General features: G+C 45.8%; 1 protein-coding gene across 1 annotated transcript in view; it reads left to right on the top strand.

Annotated features, from left to right (window-relative positions):
- Positions 1 to 15,278, top strand: part of mbtps1 (membrane-bound transcription factor peptidase, site 1) — a 35,908-nt gene that overhangs the window by 12,552 nt on the left and 8,078 nt on the right. Inside the window, exons 7-16 of the mRNA XM_056281943.1 lie at positions 1,163 to 1,279; positions 1,927 to 1,994; positions 2,272 to 2,374; positions 3,561 to 3,712; positions 6,907 to 7,068; positions 7,244 to 7,388; positions 7,552 to 7,740; positions 10,731 to 10,903; positions 11,499 to 11,614; positions 12,020 to 12,176. Of these exons, the coding sequence (XP_056137918.1) occupies positions 1,163 to 1,279; positions 1,927 to 1,994; positions 2,272 to 2,374; positions 3,561 to 3,712; positions 6,907 to 7,068; positions 7,244 to 7,388; positions 7,552 to 7,740; positions 10,731 to 10,903; positions 11,499 to 11,614; positions 12,020 to 12,176 (1,382 nt within the window). The remainder of the gene's footprint in view (positions 1 to 1,162; positions 1,280 to 1,926; positions 1,995 to 2,271; positions 2,375 to 3,560; positions 3,713 to 6,906; positions 7,069 to 7,243; positions 7,389 to 7,551; positions 7,741 to 10,730; positions 10,904 to 11,498; positions 11,615 to 12,019; positions 12,177 to 15,278) is intronic.

Here is a 15,278-nt window from a genome sequence, read left to right as displayed (position 1 = left end):
GCATCCGGGTGGCGTGGCAGTCTATTCTGTTGCCTTACCAACACGGGGATCGCTGGTTTGAATCCCCGTGTTGCCTCCAGCTTGGTCGGGTGTCCCTACAGACACAGTCGGCCATGTCTGCGGGTGGGAAGCTGGATGTGGGTATGTGTCCTGGTCACTGTACTAGCGCCTCCTCTGGTCGGTCGGGGCACCTGTTCGGGGGGTTGGGGAGGAACCGTGATCCTCCCACGCGCTACGTCGCCCTGGTGAAACTCCTCACTGTCAGTTGAAAAGAAGCGGCTGGCAACCCCACATGTATCGGAGGAGACATGTGGTAGTCTGCAGACCTCCCCGGATCGGCAGAGGAGGTGGAGCAGCGATTAGGGTGCCTCGGAAGAGTGGGGTAATTGGCCGGATACAATTGGGGAGGAAAAGGGAGGGGGGAATCCCAAAAAAACAAAACAAAACAATATGGTCCATATGATAGCTAGTGAAAATAAAAAGCTTTTGGTGCATAGAAATAAAACGTGGTCAGATGGCTGGACTTAAAGAGAAGCCAAGTTAAAACAGATGTGATCCTCTTGTGATAACTGCAGCAGTTATGAGCAAGAAAGACGGTCCAAAGTCTGTTTTCAGCTTTCCTCTGGCAGGTAACTGTAGCTGTCCTACCATCGGCCCATCTTCAAGCAAGTTTTAAAGTTGTGAATATAAACTCTTAAATATCACCATGCACGCTAAGTGGAAAAGCAGACTTCTCTGTGAGGAAACCGGTGCAGTAAAAAGCAATGGAAGTGGATTTTTGAAATTCTTTTAATGTTAACCAATACCTGTCGACCCTTATCTGTTGCTAATGTCTCCTCCTGGATTTAAAACCCTCTCGAAGGGGGAATTGGCGATAGGGATGCCCAGGTGGTGCTTTGCTGGTAGGCTCATATGAGGAAAGTGTTATATGAGCCAACCAAACACAGCTCGCTACCGGGGATGCTGGGTATCTTAGTTTAGGTAACATCATGTAGTAGCTATATAATTGGCTGTCTTGTTGTCATTCATGCACATGCAATAAAAAGATTTAAAAAATCGAGGTCTATTTATTTTGAAATTAAGGAACATTTATTTGATAGAGTCATCATCTTATCGTCTAGCACTAGGAGAATGTGATATACATGTCTTCCCTTATTCTTAGGTGTCATATACCTCGTGGTTTCTGGATGCTTTCAACTATGCCATCCTGAAGAAGATTGATGTACTCAACCTCAGCATTGGTGGGCCTGACTTCATGGACCACCCCTTCGTTGATAAGGTGATACACTCTTTGTAGTTATGCACTGGGACAGACACATTTACAGAGTGGTATGGAAGTCAAAGCTAAGTCTCTATTCTGTTGCCTACCAACACGGGGCTCTCCGGTTCAAATCCCCATGTTACCTCCGGCTTGATCGGGCATCCCTACAGACACAATTGGCTGTGTCTGCGGGTGGGAAGCTGGATGTGGGTATGTATCCTGGTCGCTGCACTAGCGCCTCCTCTGGTCGGTCGACGCACTTTTTTCAGGGGGAACTGGGGGAGATTAGCGTGATCCTCCCACGTGCTACGTCTCCCTGGCGAAACTCCTCACTGTCAGGTGAAAAGAAGCGGCTGGCGACTCCACATGTATCGGAGGAGGCATGTGGTAGTCTGCAGCCTTCCCAGGATCAGCAAAGGGGATGGAGCAGCGACCGGGATGGCTCGGTGGAGTGGGGTAGTTGGACAGGTACAATTGCGGAGAAAAGGGGGGATAAAATCAACAAAAAAAAAAAGAAAAACCGAGTCTGCAGTTACATAAGTGTGCCTCAGGAGCTGTTAGGGATTCAGTTTCTTGCCCTGGAACGGTTAAGCAGGCTGAATTTTTTAAATATCATACCTGTTTACCCACTTAGCTCGGTTCGTGTGTGTTCCTCTGTCAAACAGGTGTGGGAGCTCACCGCTAACAGAGTGATCATGGTCTCGGCTATTGGTAACGACGGGCCTCTGTATGGGTACGTTGACTACTTTGTCAAAATGTTTCTGAATAAAACGAGGAAGCTCTTATTCCAATGTGCAGATAACTCCTTCAACTTCTATACATTTTTCTACCCAACATCTACTGAAGTTCAGATGTGCGCTCAGCTGTTTTTGCGTTCAATGCTAATCTCTAAACTAGTGGTGGCCATTTATTTGAATATTCCTTGCAGTAGGTTAAATAAAGACACCAAAGTCTTGTAAAATAACGAAGGGAGCTTTCGTCTTGTTTCCCTCTGTTTGTCTTGTTCTCAGCACCCTCAACAACCCAGCAGACCAGATGGATGTTATTGGGGTAGGAGGGATTGACTTTGAAGACAACATTGCCAGGTTTTCCTCTAGAGGCATGACTACCTGGGTAGGCTGCTTGAATTCAAATGATCTCTCTCTCTTTCTGTCTGTCTGTAGTCTGAAACTCACTCAGATACTCCCACTGTCCTCACCAGAGCAGTGATAAGAATTCTTTACACACACACACACACACGAATGAAACTCCCGACACCCATTACAATGTTCTGTATCCTAACTTCTCAAGACATCTCATAGTCATGCCGGACCCCTCTTTTGGCAGTGTGTGATTTTTTTCAGTGCAACAACGGAGTAATGTTGCTTTTCAAAGTGATATCAAAAAGGAAAGAAAAGGTCTTTGCTATTTTGGCAAGGTGGCGCAGTGGTTAGCACTGTTGCCTCACAGCAAGAAGTTCCTGGGTTCGAACCACGGGGTTGTCCAACTTTGGGGGTCATCCCAGGTTGTCTTCTGTGTGGAGTTTGCGTGTTCTGCCGTGTCTGCGGTGGGTTTTCTCCAGTTTCCCCCACCACCAGAGAGATATGCATTTTAGGGTTAATACTCCTGTCTGTGCCCCTCACTGAGGCATGGCAAGATGAACTGGAGTTGGTCCCCGGGCACTGCACAGCGGCTGCCCGCTGCTCCTAGCTACACAGTTAGGATGGGTTAAATGCAGAGGAGGAATTGCCCCACGGGGATCAGTAAAGTACCTCAAACACCCACACACACGTGATATCTCATTCATGTGTTTTAGACCAGAGCAGATGTGCCCCTTGGAATGTTCTCTCTGTACATTCAGCTAGTCAACCATGATGGCACCTGCCTTCTCATTTACAGTCAATGATCCAATTACACACACACACACACACACACACACACACACACACCATTTATCATTTGCAGACCAAACCAGACATCTACCTAGGGATCTGATTTGTCCTTTACTCTGATCCATTTAGTCTCTGGCCCCAGCCCTTCTGCCATAGTCAGCCAGCCAGACCCCAAAGCACAGACACTGCCATTTTCACGTTTCTCTTTTTACTCTCTCTCTCTCTCTCTCTCTCTCTCTCTCTCTCTCTCTCTCTCTCTCTCTCTCTCTCTCTCTCTCTCTCTCTCTCTCTCTCTCTCTCTCTCTCTCTCTCTCTCTCTCTCTCTCTCTCTCTCTCTCTCTCTCTCTCTCTCTCTCTCTCTCTCTCTGTACCCGTCCGTTGTTTGTTTTTTAATCTCATCGTATTTTTCTCCTCCCCTCTTTATCCAGGAACTACCAGGGGGTTATGGAAGGGTGAAGCCTGACATTGTTACTTACGGTTCAGGGGTGAGAGGCTCTGGAATGAAGGAGGGATGTCGCTCCCTGTCTGGCACCAGCGTGGCTTCACCTGTGGTCGCCGGTGCTGTCACACTCCTGGCCAGGTCAGTGTTCTAAGCCCGATGTGACGGTGCCACAGCTTTTCTATACAACTTAACTGCTGGCTGTAGGGAAATTCTTTTTTCACTTGTCCCACCAAGGAGGTCAGAGGACATGTACGAGAACCTGAGTCTTGCCCGAGTATACTTGACTTTGCTTACTGACATGGAGTTTGAATCCATATTGTCAGACTAAAGCATGGTGTCTCTAACTGACCAGCCCAGTCATCTTTAGCTACTGTTGATATGTCTGACAAACTTTCAAAATGAATCCCACTATTATTATGTGTCAGGTTAAACATCTGTATTTCATCCACAAGGAAAATAGAGTAAGCTAGCTGAAGCTTACTTTCCTGTGAGCAAATGTGTGTCATTTGATGCTTTCTTTAAGTTTAAAATGTGATCTTTGGGGATCACCGGATCGAATCCCCGTGTTACCTCCGGCTTGATCAGGCATCCCTAATGACACAATTGGCTGTGTCTGCGGGTGGGAAGCCGGATGTGGGTGTGTCCTGGTCACTGCCTCCTCTGGTCAGTCGGGGCGCCTGTTCGGGGGGGGGGGGGACTGGGGGGAATAGCATGATCTTCCCACGTGTTACGTCTCCCTGGTGAAACTCCTGACTGTCAGGTGAAAAGAAGCGGCTGGCGACTCCACATGTATCTGAGGAGGCATGTGGTAGTCTGCAGCCCTCCCCGGATCGGCAGAGGGGGTGGAGCAGCGACCGGGACGGCTCGGAAGAGTGGGGTAATTGGCCGGATACAATTGGGGACAGAAAAAGGGGGTAAATTCAAAAAACAAAAAAAAAGATGTGATCATTTTAAACGCTTTTTCTTAAAATCTTCTGAAGGTTTGATTTAGGTATGGGGAAAGATAAAAAAATACATCTGCCTTCAGTCGCTCAGGATGATGTAAATCTTTTTTTTAAATTTCCCGTTACATCATTTTACCCTTTCATTTTTATTCAGCGACGTCTTCACAAATCTAGCATTATCTTTGTGCACGTAACAAAGCTGCTGTTTGTAATTTTAGATGGATGTTTGTCAGTTTAATGTCAGAGGAAATGTAGACAGTTGGCAAGTACTGACTGGTGCATTGCAAGGTATGCTGGTTTTCTGGTAAACAATTTTTAGGTACTCTGAAAGATATACTGAAAGGAAGACTTGTTTTTGTTGTTTTTTGGTAAAACAGGATCCACATTTGATAGATTTTCATGGGGTAGCAAAAACCCTTGGCATATGTAAATCCCCTCACAACAGCCCTAATGTAGCTTGCATTTGCCTGATCAGTGTGGAGCATTTTGAAATGGTTTGACCCGGTCCAGTTGTACTGACGATGAGAAAATAACAAGTGACGCCGCACCCCAGCCGAGCACCAGCTGAACGTATTGAGGCGACTACAGCAAATCCATAAAGATGCACCATGTTTAGCGTGGTTTACAGGTTCAAGAGGGTGTGCTAGTGGGCATAACCGGCGGTGTTTAACTTGGAGGAACGAATGAGAAAATTTTCTTTTATCCATTAACATGCGAGAGAGTATGAGACTATCACTAGAGGAACCAAATGTGTGCACATCCAGAAAAAATATTTAGGTGGAGGGTGCCTGGATAGCATAGCGGTCTGTTCCGTTGCTTACCAACACGGGGGTCGGCGGTTCGAATCCCCGTGTTACCTCCGGCTTGGTCGGGCATCTCTACAGACAAAATTGACCGTTTCTGCTGGTGGGAAGTCGGATGTTGGTATTTGTCCTGGTTGCTGCACTAGTGCCTCCTCTGGTCAGTCAGGTTGCCCCCCCAGATTGGCAGAAAGGGGTGGAGCGGCGACCGAGACGGCTCAAAAAGAGTGGGGTATTTGGCCCGATATAAATGGGGAGAAATTGAGGGGGGGGAATATTTAGGTGGAAGACAAAAATTACAAAACATTGAACGAGGAGCGAGGTCTGCACACTGAAACGCTCCCAGTACTTATTTTCATCGGCAAAGTTTCGATCTATCAGCTTTCTCAGGCAAACTTTTTTTTTCTTTTTGGCTGAGCAAGATCTGATAGCTCAAAACGTTACCAATTAAAGTAAGTATTGGGGGCATTTCAGTGTGCAGACCTCACTCCGTTCTATGCAAGGAATATACACAGAAGATAGCTGTGGCTGTGAACTGATAATCAAATGCAAAGATAAAATGGTCAGTTTAAAGTGGACAAATGAGGTAACATACCACGTCATTTAAATTCATGATCGAAAGATTGCTTTTACCATAATCTGAAATAAGCAGGAGTAATTACTTGGATGTTAAGACTTGGAAGGAGGTAGGTCACTGCGATATTCTTTTTTGGCTGTGACCCTCTTTCTCTTGTGTGAAAGCTCCCACAAAGTATGTGACTCAAAAGATTGCTGTTGCTGCTGGGCTTACACACTGTACCCCATTATGTATACATGACAACCACTCCCTTCCCTCAGGAGAGTTTGTCTCAGACACATACAAATTGCTTGCTTGCTGGTTGTCCATCGTGCCCGATGATGACCATCTTCTTCTATTTGTGGGTCCTTTGAGGACTCAGATAGCAGAAGATACCTGCGCAGAGATGGTTTTTAAAGTGGCATGGGGGGTGCGCTTCTCCCAACGCCACATGACTTGATTGTAGAGGAGATGGTTCCGATGGCAAGGGGGATCCCTAGACGACCGGCACCTCCACACAACTGCAGGGGGCTGCCGGAAATCCAGTTTTTCGGAAACCGCCTCGAAGCGTGCCGCCACAGCTTGCTTTTCTGTTGGGGTAAGCTCCCTTAGCCTTATGTCTTCCAGACTCACCCACAAGGCAGCGGGGCAGTGGTTGATAGGTGCCAGGGCCTGCACACCATATCTCTGGGGCCCACTGCTGCTCCGAGATCCCCTGCCAAGTTAGCCTGGGGCCGCAAGACCCCAGTTACCATGTGTGGCCACGGGGAGGCCTGGCAGGAGTCTTGGTGAAGGAGAGGCTATGTACTGGCAAGGGAAGGCTTACACGCTAGGATGCTTCCCTATTCGCCACAAAGGCTAGCCAGCGGCAGCAAGCTAAGGGCAGGAAGGACACAAGCGGGTTGGAAGAACACATGCACATTCCCTCCAACTACACACTGCTGCACTAGACGCATCACAACACCCTGTGTGTATGTACACACACACACACACATATTTTCATCCACGCAAATGTTGTCTTCTTTCCTCCAGCACCGTTCTCAACCGTGAGCTGGTGAACCCCGCGTCTATGAAACAGGCCCTGATTGCATCGGCTCGCAGGCTGCCAGGGGTGAACATGTTTGAGCAGGGCCACGGTAAACTCGACCTGATTAGAGCTTACCAGATCCTCAACAGCTACAGACCTCAAGCCAGGTAAGTGTTCTGCATGCCGACACACAGCGATGATAGCGATATAACAGAAATGTGCGCACACATTGTGGATAGGTATAAGTCTGAGCATGTTTATATGTGTGGGCCAAATGCTCCACACAAACAATTAACACACAGTCACTCATGTTATCATAATCTGTCTGTGCTTTTACTCTAGTCTCTCTCCAAGCTACATTGACCTGACAGAGTGTCCCTACATGTGGCCTTACTGCTCTCAGCCCATCTACTACGGTGGAATGCCCACTATTGTCAATGTGACCATTCTCAATGGCATGGGCGTCACTGGCAGGATTGTTGACAAGGTACACACACACACACACACACACACACACACACACACCTTCATTAGTCACAGACCTTGATGAAAACAAAATGTTTTGAAGTAGAAAACGTGAGAAATCAAAATCATCTCCCCTGTAAACGTTATCTTCAAAGCAGTGCTCTCTCTTCCTCCCTCTTCTCCAGCCTATCTGGCAGCCCTACCTGCCCCAGAATGGGGACCACATTGATGTGGCCATGTCCTATTCACCAGTGCTGTGGCCTTGGGCTGGGTACCTGGCTGTCTCCATCTCCGTGGCAAAGAAAGCAGCATCATGGGAAGGCATCGCTCAGGGTCATGTGATGGTGACTGTGGCATCACCTGCCGAGAATGACGTGAGTCCCAGTTATTTTTATAAACGCCTGGTCTGTGAAGTAGCATTTCGAATGTGGGCTTAGTATTTACCTTGTAAGTAGATAGACAAGTGATAGGCCTTGTTCAGACTGCCAGCCCAAATCCGTTTTTTGGTACATCCAAATTGTATCCAGACTGGCAGCCTGTCCAGGGTGTCTCCTCACCTGCCGCCCAACGACTGCTGGGATAGGCTCCAGCATACCCACGACCCTGAGCAGGATAAGCAGTTTGGATAATGGATGGAATTGATGGATGATTTTAGAAAGTTTGGACATCGCGGCACAGTGGCACGGTGGTTAGCGCAGTTGCCTCACAGCAAAAAGGTCCCGGGGTAGTCCGACCTTGGGGGTTGTCCTGGTTCGTCCTCTGTATGGAGTTTGCATGTTCTTCCCATGTCTGCGTAGGTTTCCTCCGGGTGGTTTGGTTTCCTCCCACAGTCCAAAGACATGTAGTAGGTCAGGTGAATCAGCTGTACTAGATTGTCCCTGTGTGTGTGTGTGTGTGTGTGTGTGTGTGTGTGCGTGCGTGCGTGCGCGCACGTGCGTGTGATGGCCTGGCGGCCTGTCCAGGGTGTCTCCCCGCCTGCCACCCAATAACTGCTGGGATAGGCTGCAGCATCCCTGCGACCCTGAGAGCAGGATAAGGGGTTTGGATAATGGATGGACAGGGCATCTGGTTGGCGCGGCGGTCTATTCTGTTGCCTACCAACATGGGGATAGCTGGTTCAAATCCCTGTGTTACCTCCGGCTTGGTCAGGTGTCCCTACAGACACAATTGGCCGTGTCTGCAGGTAGGAAGCCGGATGTGGGTATGTGTCCTGGTCGCTGCACTAGCGCCTATTCTGGTCAGTCGGGGCACCTGTTCAGGGGGTAGGGGGAACTGGGGAGAATAGCGTGATCCTCCCATGCACTATATCCCCTGGCGAAACTCCTCACTGTCAGGTGAAAAGAAGCGGTTGGTGACTCCACATGTATCGGAGGAGGCATGTGGTAGTCTGCAGGCCTCCCCAGATCGGCAGAGGGGGTGGAGCAGTGATCAAGACAGCTTGGAAGAGTGGTGTGATTGGCCAGATACAACTGGGGAGAAAAAAAGGGGGGAAATCTGGGGGGAAGAAAAAAAGTCTAGTCAGCAAAAAACCACATGAAATGTGATTTGGGCAAATTGGATCTAAACCACATTAGGAGTTGGTCGGATTTCCACAGATGCGTCTCAGTCCGGACGCTCTGGCCGCCCAAATTGGATTTCAAACTGTCTTTTGCGTAACTCGCAATGCGACACACAACGACGACACCAAATCCAGAGTGATGGAAGTGTAGCCCACCATGACTGCAGCATGGAACATTGCAGTGTATACCAGCCTCCTCCGTTGCTGAGTTTGTCAGGTGCGATGGAGGAGTTCTGCACCACAATTTGACAGAGCAGTTGTTTGGAGGGCGAGATGATGGCTCTCCATTTCTCGTGTTTCCACGTTGGTAAATTGGATCACCAGCGTATGTAGGTAGCATACGTCATCACCACAGCAACCCATGTAGATAGGTTGGTGATGTCTGGACACACAAATCCGATCTGATCACTTGCAAATAACAGTGCCAACAGTCTGTCTTAAAGATATGATTTGAGAATCAAATCCAATTTGCTTGCAAATTGGATTTTTACATGCTTGTTTACTTCTTAGCCTTGGTGGCAATGGCTTTCATTTTAAAAGTCCTGAAAACCCATTTCCTTAATTAGCTTCTTTCTATAAGCAGTGGGGTCCTGTATGAACATTCAGCTCACTGCACAAGAAATAACAATTTTAGCCACTCCAAATGAGAGATTTCTGCCTGATCCATTTACTCTGTTCTCTTCTCACCGATATGAGTTAGGTGAGACTTATTTGGTGGTTACTGACATTAAAAAATTACTACTACTACTACTTTTGGCTGCTCCAGTTAGGGGTCGCCACAGCGCATCATCCATTTCCATTTCTTCCTGTCCTCTGCATCCTCCTCTGTCACACCACCCACCTGCATGTCCTCCCTCACCACATCCATTAACCTCCTCTTTGGCCTTCCTCTTCCCTGGCAGCTCCATATTCAGCATCTTTCTCCAAATATACCCAGCATCTCTCCTCCACACATGTCCAAACCATCTCAATCTTGCCTCTCTTGCTTTGTCTCCAAAACGTCCAAGCTGCGCTGTCCCTCTAATGTAATCATTCCTAATCCTGTCCTCCTTCATCACTCCCAATCAAAATCTTAGCATCATCAACTCTGCCACCTCCAGCTCCGCCTCCTGTCTTTTTGTCAGTGTCCCTGTCTCAAAACCATATTAACATAGCTTGTCTCACAGCCATCTTGTAAACCTTCCCTTTAACTCTTGCTGGTACCCTTCTGTCGCAAATCACTCCTGACACTTCTCCACCCTGCCTGCACTCTTCTTCACCTCTCTTCTTCACTCCCCGTTACTTTGGACAGTTGACCCCAAGTATTTAAACTCATACGCCTTTTTCAACTCTACTCCTTACATCCTCACCATTCCGCTGTCCTCTCTCTTATTCACACATTGACACTAAGAAATCGGGGGATCTGATTTACCAATCATAATTAGAAAGACATTTAAAGCTACATTCCGTAACATTTCTCCATTGATAAATTGTTATTTAATCCATCTGGACCAGGGAGTCCGGTTGCATAATGCTGCCATCTTTACTATAGTTGGAGACACTCCCCACTCTCCTTATACCACTGCTGCATTTTTTTGACTGGGTCGAACGAACACTGGTGCAGCGGCAAATATGTGTGTGTTGGAAACAACTTGAGCAGGAAAAAAAAAAAAAGACAACGCGATGCCGATGTGGCCGTGCTTCTGTCAGACAGATGATCAACATAACTGTAGAACAATTTGGCAATGTGGTTTGATGAAATTCAGACTGCCTAAACTTTGGTCCAAGGATGCGGACTGTTTACTTGATATTTTGTTTATCTTGTAGTCTGAAGTAGGAGGGGAGCTGACCTCCACAGTAAAACTCCCCATCAAGGTGAAGATTGTGCCAACTCCTCCACGCAGCAAAAGAGTTCTGTGGGACCAGTACCACAACCTGCGCTACCCGCCGGGCTACTTCCCACGAGACAATCTCCGCATGAAGAATGACCCACTGGACTGGTGGGCTCTATAATAATGTTTTGTTTTTAGTTGCTTTTTTGAAATTTATGTTTTCATTGTTTTATTTCATTCACTAATTTTTTCTTATCATGTCATGTATTTTTTTTGTTTGAACATTCTTCATCATAGATGCAAAAACTTGAAATATAGTTGAAATCCTATTACTTTTTTGCATCGGATGAGCTCTGATGGAGAAGCGCTTGTCAAGTCAGGTATAACTCAAAGGCCAACTTAGGGTTACATGACATATGATAGTTTGTGATAAAGGACCATGATCATACACAAAGCATCCTAAAGATTGAATTTGTGCACTGTGGAAGATAATGGAAGGATTGCAGTACCACAAATATCTCTCAAGAGGAGCTTATAGTAAATCCAGAAGTAAATTGGATCACTGAAGTTTAACTCTTGGCTTTCTCTTAATGTCACAATTCCCATCTGCCATCAGTCCTTTATTTTATTCCCTCCAAAGCCATCTTCCCTCTCTGAATTTGTTTCTATGAAGCTAAATTCAATTCGGTTTAAATTAACAAACAACACAGCGGGACCTGACTTAACCGTTTGAGATATTTTATGTTTTCCTGCATGTTCTCAGGAATGGGGACCACATCCACACCAACTTCAGGGACATGTACCAGCACCTGAGGAGTATGGGATACTTTGTTGAGGTGCTTGGAGCCCCCATCACCTGCTTTGATGCCAGCCAGTATGGTAAGGACATAGGCAGCAACCATTATATATATAGATCTCATAGATAAAACTCTATATCTGCATTAATACAGCTATTTGATTTGCAGTCATGTGAACTGTTCAAAGATCGAATGGCAGATTTTCCTTAAACACACTGATTGCATATGATGTCGCTACTCATCACAAAAAGCATATTGACAGTGGAGGTAACCAAAGCCCCATGATTTATGATTAAGATTCATGTGGGTTGCAGCTTGTAGTACTCCGACCTGTCGGTTTTTATCAACATGTTGAAAAGCCTTGACATCCTTTTTAAGTTCAACTCTAAACATGATGAGTGGTCTTTTTGAGCAACAATAAAGAAGCACACCTGGGAACATTTCTTTCACAAAGTAAAGGCTTATTTTTCTTCCCTTGCTCCTGCAGGCACACTGCTAATGGTGGACAGCGAGGAGGAGTATTTTCCTGAGGAGATCACCAAGCTGAGGAGAGACATCGACAATGGCCTGTCACTCATCATCTTCAGTGACTGGTACAACACCTCCGTCATGAGGAAGGTCAAGTTCTATGATGAAAACACCAGGTATTATTCGATTTGAGAAACTCGTATAGTGCTCTTGATTGGTGCCGACCAAATCTGGTTGAACATAATTCACCCTTTCCCCTGCGAGTCCATTGTGTTACAGATTTCAACATTCCTGTAGTGACACTAGAAACGCTTACATTTCAACATGTATAACTAATATGAACACTATCAGTGCCTGTTTGCCAACTGGCTAACAGTAAAAGCCTGGTTTTTCAACTATGGCCCTTTGTCTGTTAAGAGTTGGCAAAGGCATAGTGTATTGCAAGCTCTAGTGGGCTCTAGTTAGTTCTCTCAAATCTAAAGCATCTTGCAGTTTTACAGTATCATTTAATAGATTATGCTTGTTCCTCTTGTCTTCATAATGACAACCACAAACCTTTTTTGATTTTAACGGGAAAATTCCCCTGTGCTCACTTCCCCAAATCACCAACCTGCTACTCACAAGTTCCGGTTCAACATAAAGAATTTGCTACTCAATTATATTTTGGAGGAGCGCAGACTCTTGAAGTCCTGTCATCCAGAATAGCGATTGGTTTTTTCAAAGCAGAACAACCCTGCTGGGTTCTTCCATTATCCAAGTTTGGTAATGGGTTAACTCCACTGCAACTATGGAGTAGGGTTTGAGTAGTAAAATCAACCAGGTATTGACAGAAACACCACTACCCATTTATTCATAGCTTTCTATGTTTTTCACCAGTGTACCACTGTCGCAAGGACAGTTGAGGGACCTTAACCGTACTACAAAAACACCTGACACTGGCACTTGTAACCGCTTATTATACATCTGTAGTCTTAAAAGCTATTAAAACAGACTTTGTGTAGAACAGCTTTACCATGTGGTAAACATCTACTGCAGCAATACCACCTAATGATTATTTCAACCTTCACATCCTGAGTGTACAGGTGCAGCGTGATGAACTAATAAAACCAGTTCCATTCTAAGTAATCATTTCCTAGAATACGATATTGTTTTATCCTAGTAGAAATGGTCAGGAACAACAATGCCCCTATTAATTTTTAGTTTGAGGAAAGGAACGAAAATAGTTGCTGTTTAAATATTTGCTATTTAGATAGTTGCTATTTAAAGGGCCAGTGTGTAGGATTTAGTGGCATCTAGCGGTGAGGTTGCAATTTGCAACCAATTGACTACCCCTATACTCACCCTTCCCTTTCCTAACGTGGGGAGAACTTACGGTGGCCTTCGGGTGCCAGTAGCTACTTCCAAAATTATGACATCGTCTGCGACTGCATTGAGTAGCCATAATATGTCAAGTGATGAGGTTCCTTTAGATTAATAAATTTAGAAATTGTTTTTTGTCTTCCAACCGGTATATTTGCACCAGCCCCAACAAATTAAAGCTGCCACTTCTACATAAAAACGCGAAAGGCCCTCTCTAGAGCCAGTGTTTGGTTTTTCCATTCTGGGCTACTGTACAAACATAGTGAGTTGTTTGGAAGGAGGACCTGCTCCCTATCATGCAATTCAAAACACTACAATTTGTAGTTTCATACACTAATGAAAACATAGTTATTATGTTCCATTTCTGCCAATAAGGGTATCCACAGTGGTACAGTGGTTAGCACGGTTGCCTCACAGCAAAAAGGGCTGGGTTCGAGCCCTGGGGTAGTCCAACCTTGGGGTTCGTCCTCTGTGTGGAGTTTGTATGTTCTCCCCGTGTCTGCATGGGTTTCCTCCTGGTGCTCCGGTTTCCTCCCACAGTCCAAAGACATGTAGGTCAGGTGAATCGGCCATACTAATCCACTGACAGAAACTATTTGTCCCTGTGTGTGTGTGTGGGCGTGGGCCCTGTGATGGTCTGGCGGCCTGTCCAGGGTGTCTCCCTGCCTGCTGCCTAATGACTGCTGGGATAGGCTCCAGCATCCCCGTGACCCTGAGTAAGGATAAGCGGTTTGGATAATGGATGGATGGATTTCTGCCAATAGATCCCCCTAAATCCTACATACTGGTCCTTTAAATATTTTTTGCCTGAAATGTAAATTGTTTATGTGAACATGGCTCCTCCTGTATATTTTGTCTCTCAGCATTAAAACAACATTTAGTTTGATTGGTAGACCAGAGATAATGTGCAGCACCACAAGAATTTTGAACAGTTGGCCATCTGAAAAAAAGTTCAAGACTCATTAATGTAGTTTTTTTTCCCCAAAATTTATTTTTAGGGAAGAACTCATAAAAACAAGTCACAAAAAAATTAACTTGTTGTGGTCGCTAATACAATAAGTTAATTTGCATTCTACTTTGATATTTGGGAAATTTACTGTATTCATTGGTGTGAGTACATAGCCAATATGTACAGGGTATCCACCTTAAGATGTCCGATTAGATTAAGAGTAATTACCAGTGGCGGCTGGCCAGTACAGGGCGCTGGAGCACCGCCAATTCAAATATCAAGACATGAAAATCTACGTAAACATGTTGAATGTAATTTAGTTGTATGATGCAAATAATTATGAAATAAAAGCGTTTTCAGTCTGTGAGCGCCTGTCAGCAGCCATTAAATATTGGTTCAAATGGTATTTGGTTGATTTCTGTCTGAATACATATACTTCCTGGGTGAGGGGCGCCGGCCAAACGATACCTTATGTAAGCCCCCAAGCTTTTGGCGAGCAGGTGACCTGAGGCTGCTGTCTGATTGGTTTCTTCAGATTTCTCATGGGGCGCAGTTCTGTGTGCCCCAGACACTCCCACTTTTATTGGCAGGGAATTGGTATTGTTTTAATGTTTTTTTGATCTAATGTGATTGGACAATTCTCGTGGCTGTCAATCATGTTCACACCCACCACCACACCTCGTCTCGACTCGTCAATCGTACACCATAAAATCTATAGGCTACATTGTCCTTCTTAATAACTCTGTGATTGTGTGGACATTAAAGCAGCTGTCAGGTGTGCTGCACCAAGGTAAATCGCCCCCCCCCAAAAAATTTTTTTAGCACCAGCCGCCACTGGTAATTACCTCTGTGATGCATTCGCAAGGAGTTATTTATATTTTATCAAGGAATAGCATTGAGGGAAGCGAGCTCTAATCCTGTGTAACTCATTTCTGTCGCAGCCTCAGCTGTTCTCACTGTCTCCAGTAGT

Source organism: Lampris incognitus, chromosome 6, assembly GCF_029633865.1.
Source record: "Lampris incognitus isolate fLamInc1 chromosome 6, fLamInc1.hap2, whole genome shotgun sequence".
In the NCBI taxonomy this organism is placed as follows: Eukaryota; Metazoa; Chordata; class Actinopteri; order Lampriformes; family Lampridae; genus Lampris; species Lampris incognitus.
Note: the sequence above shows the minus strand (reverse complement) of the source record. Positions and strands in the feature narration are given on the sequence as shown.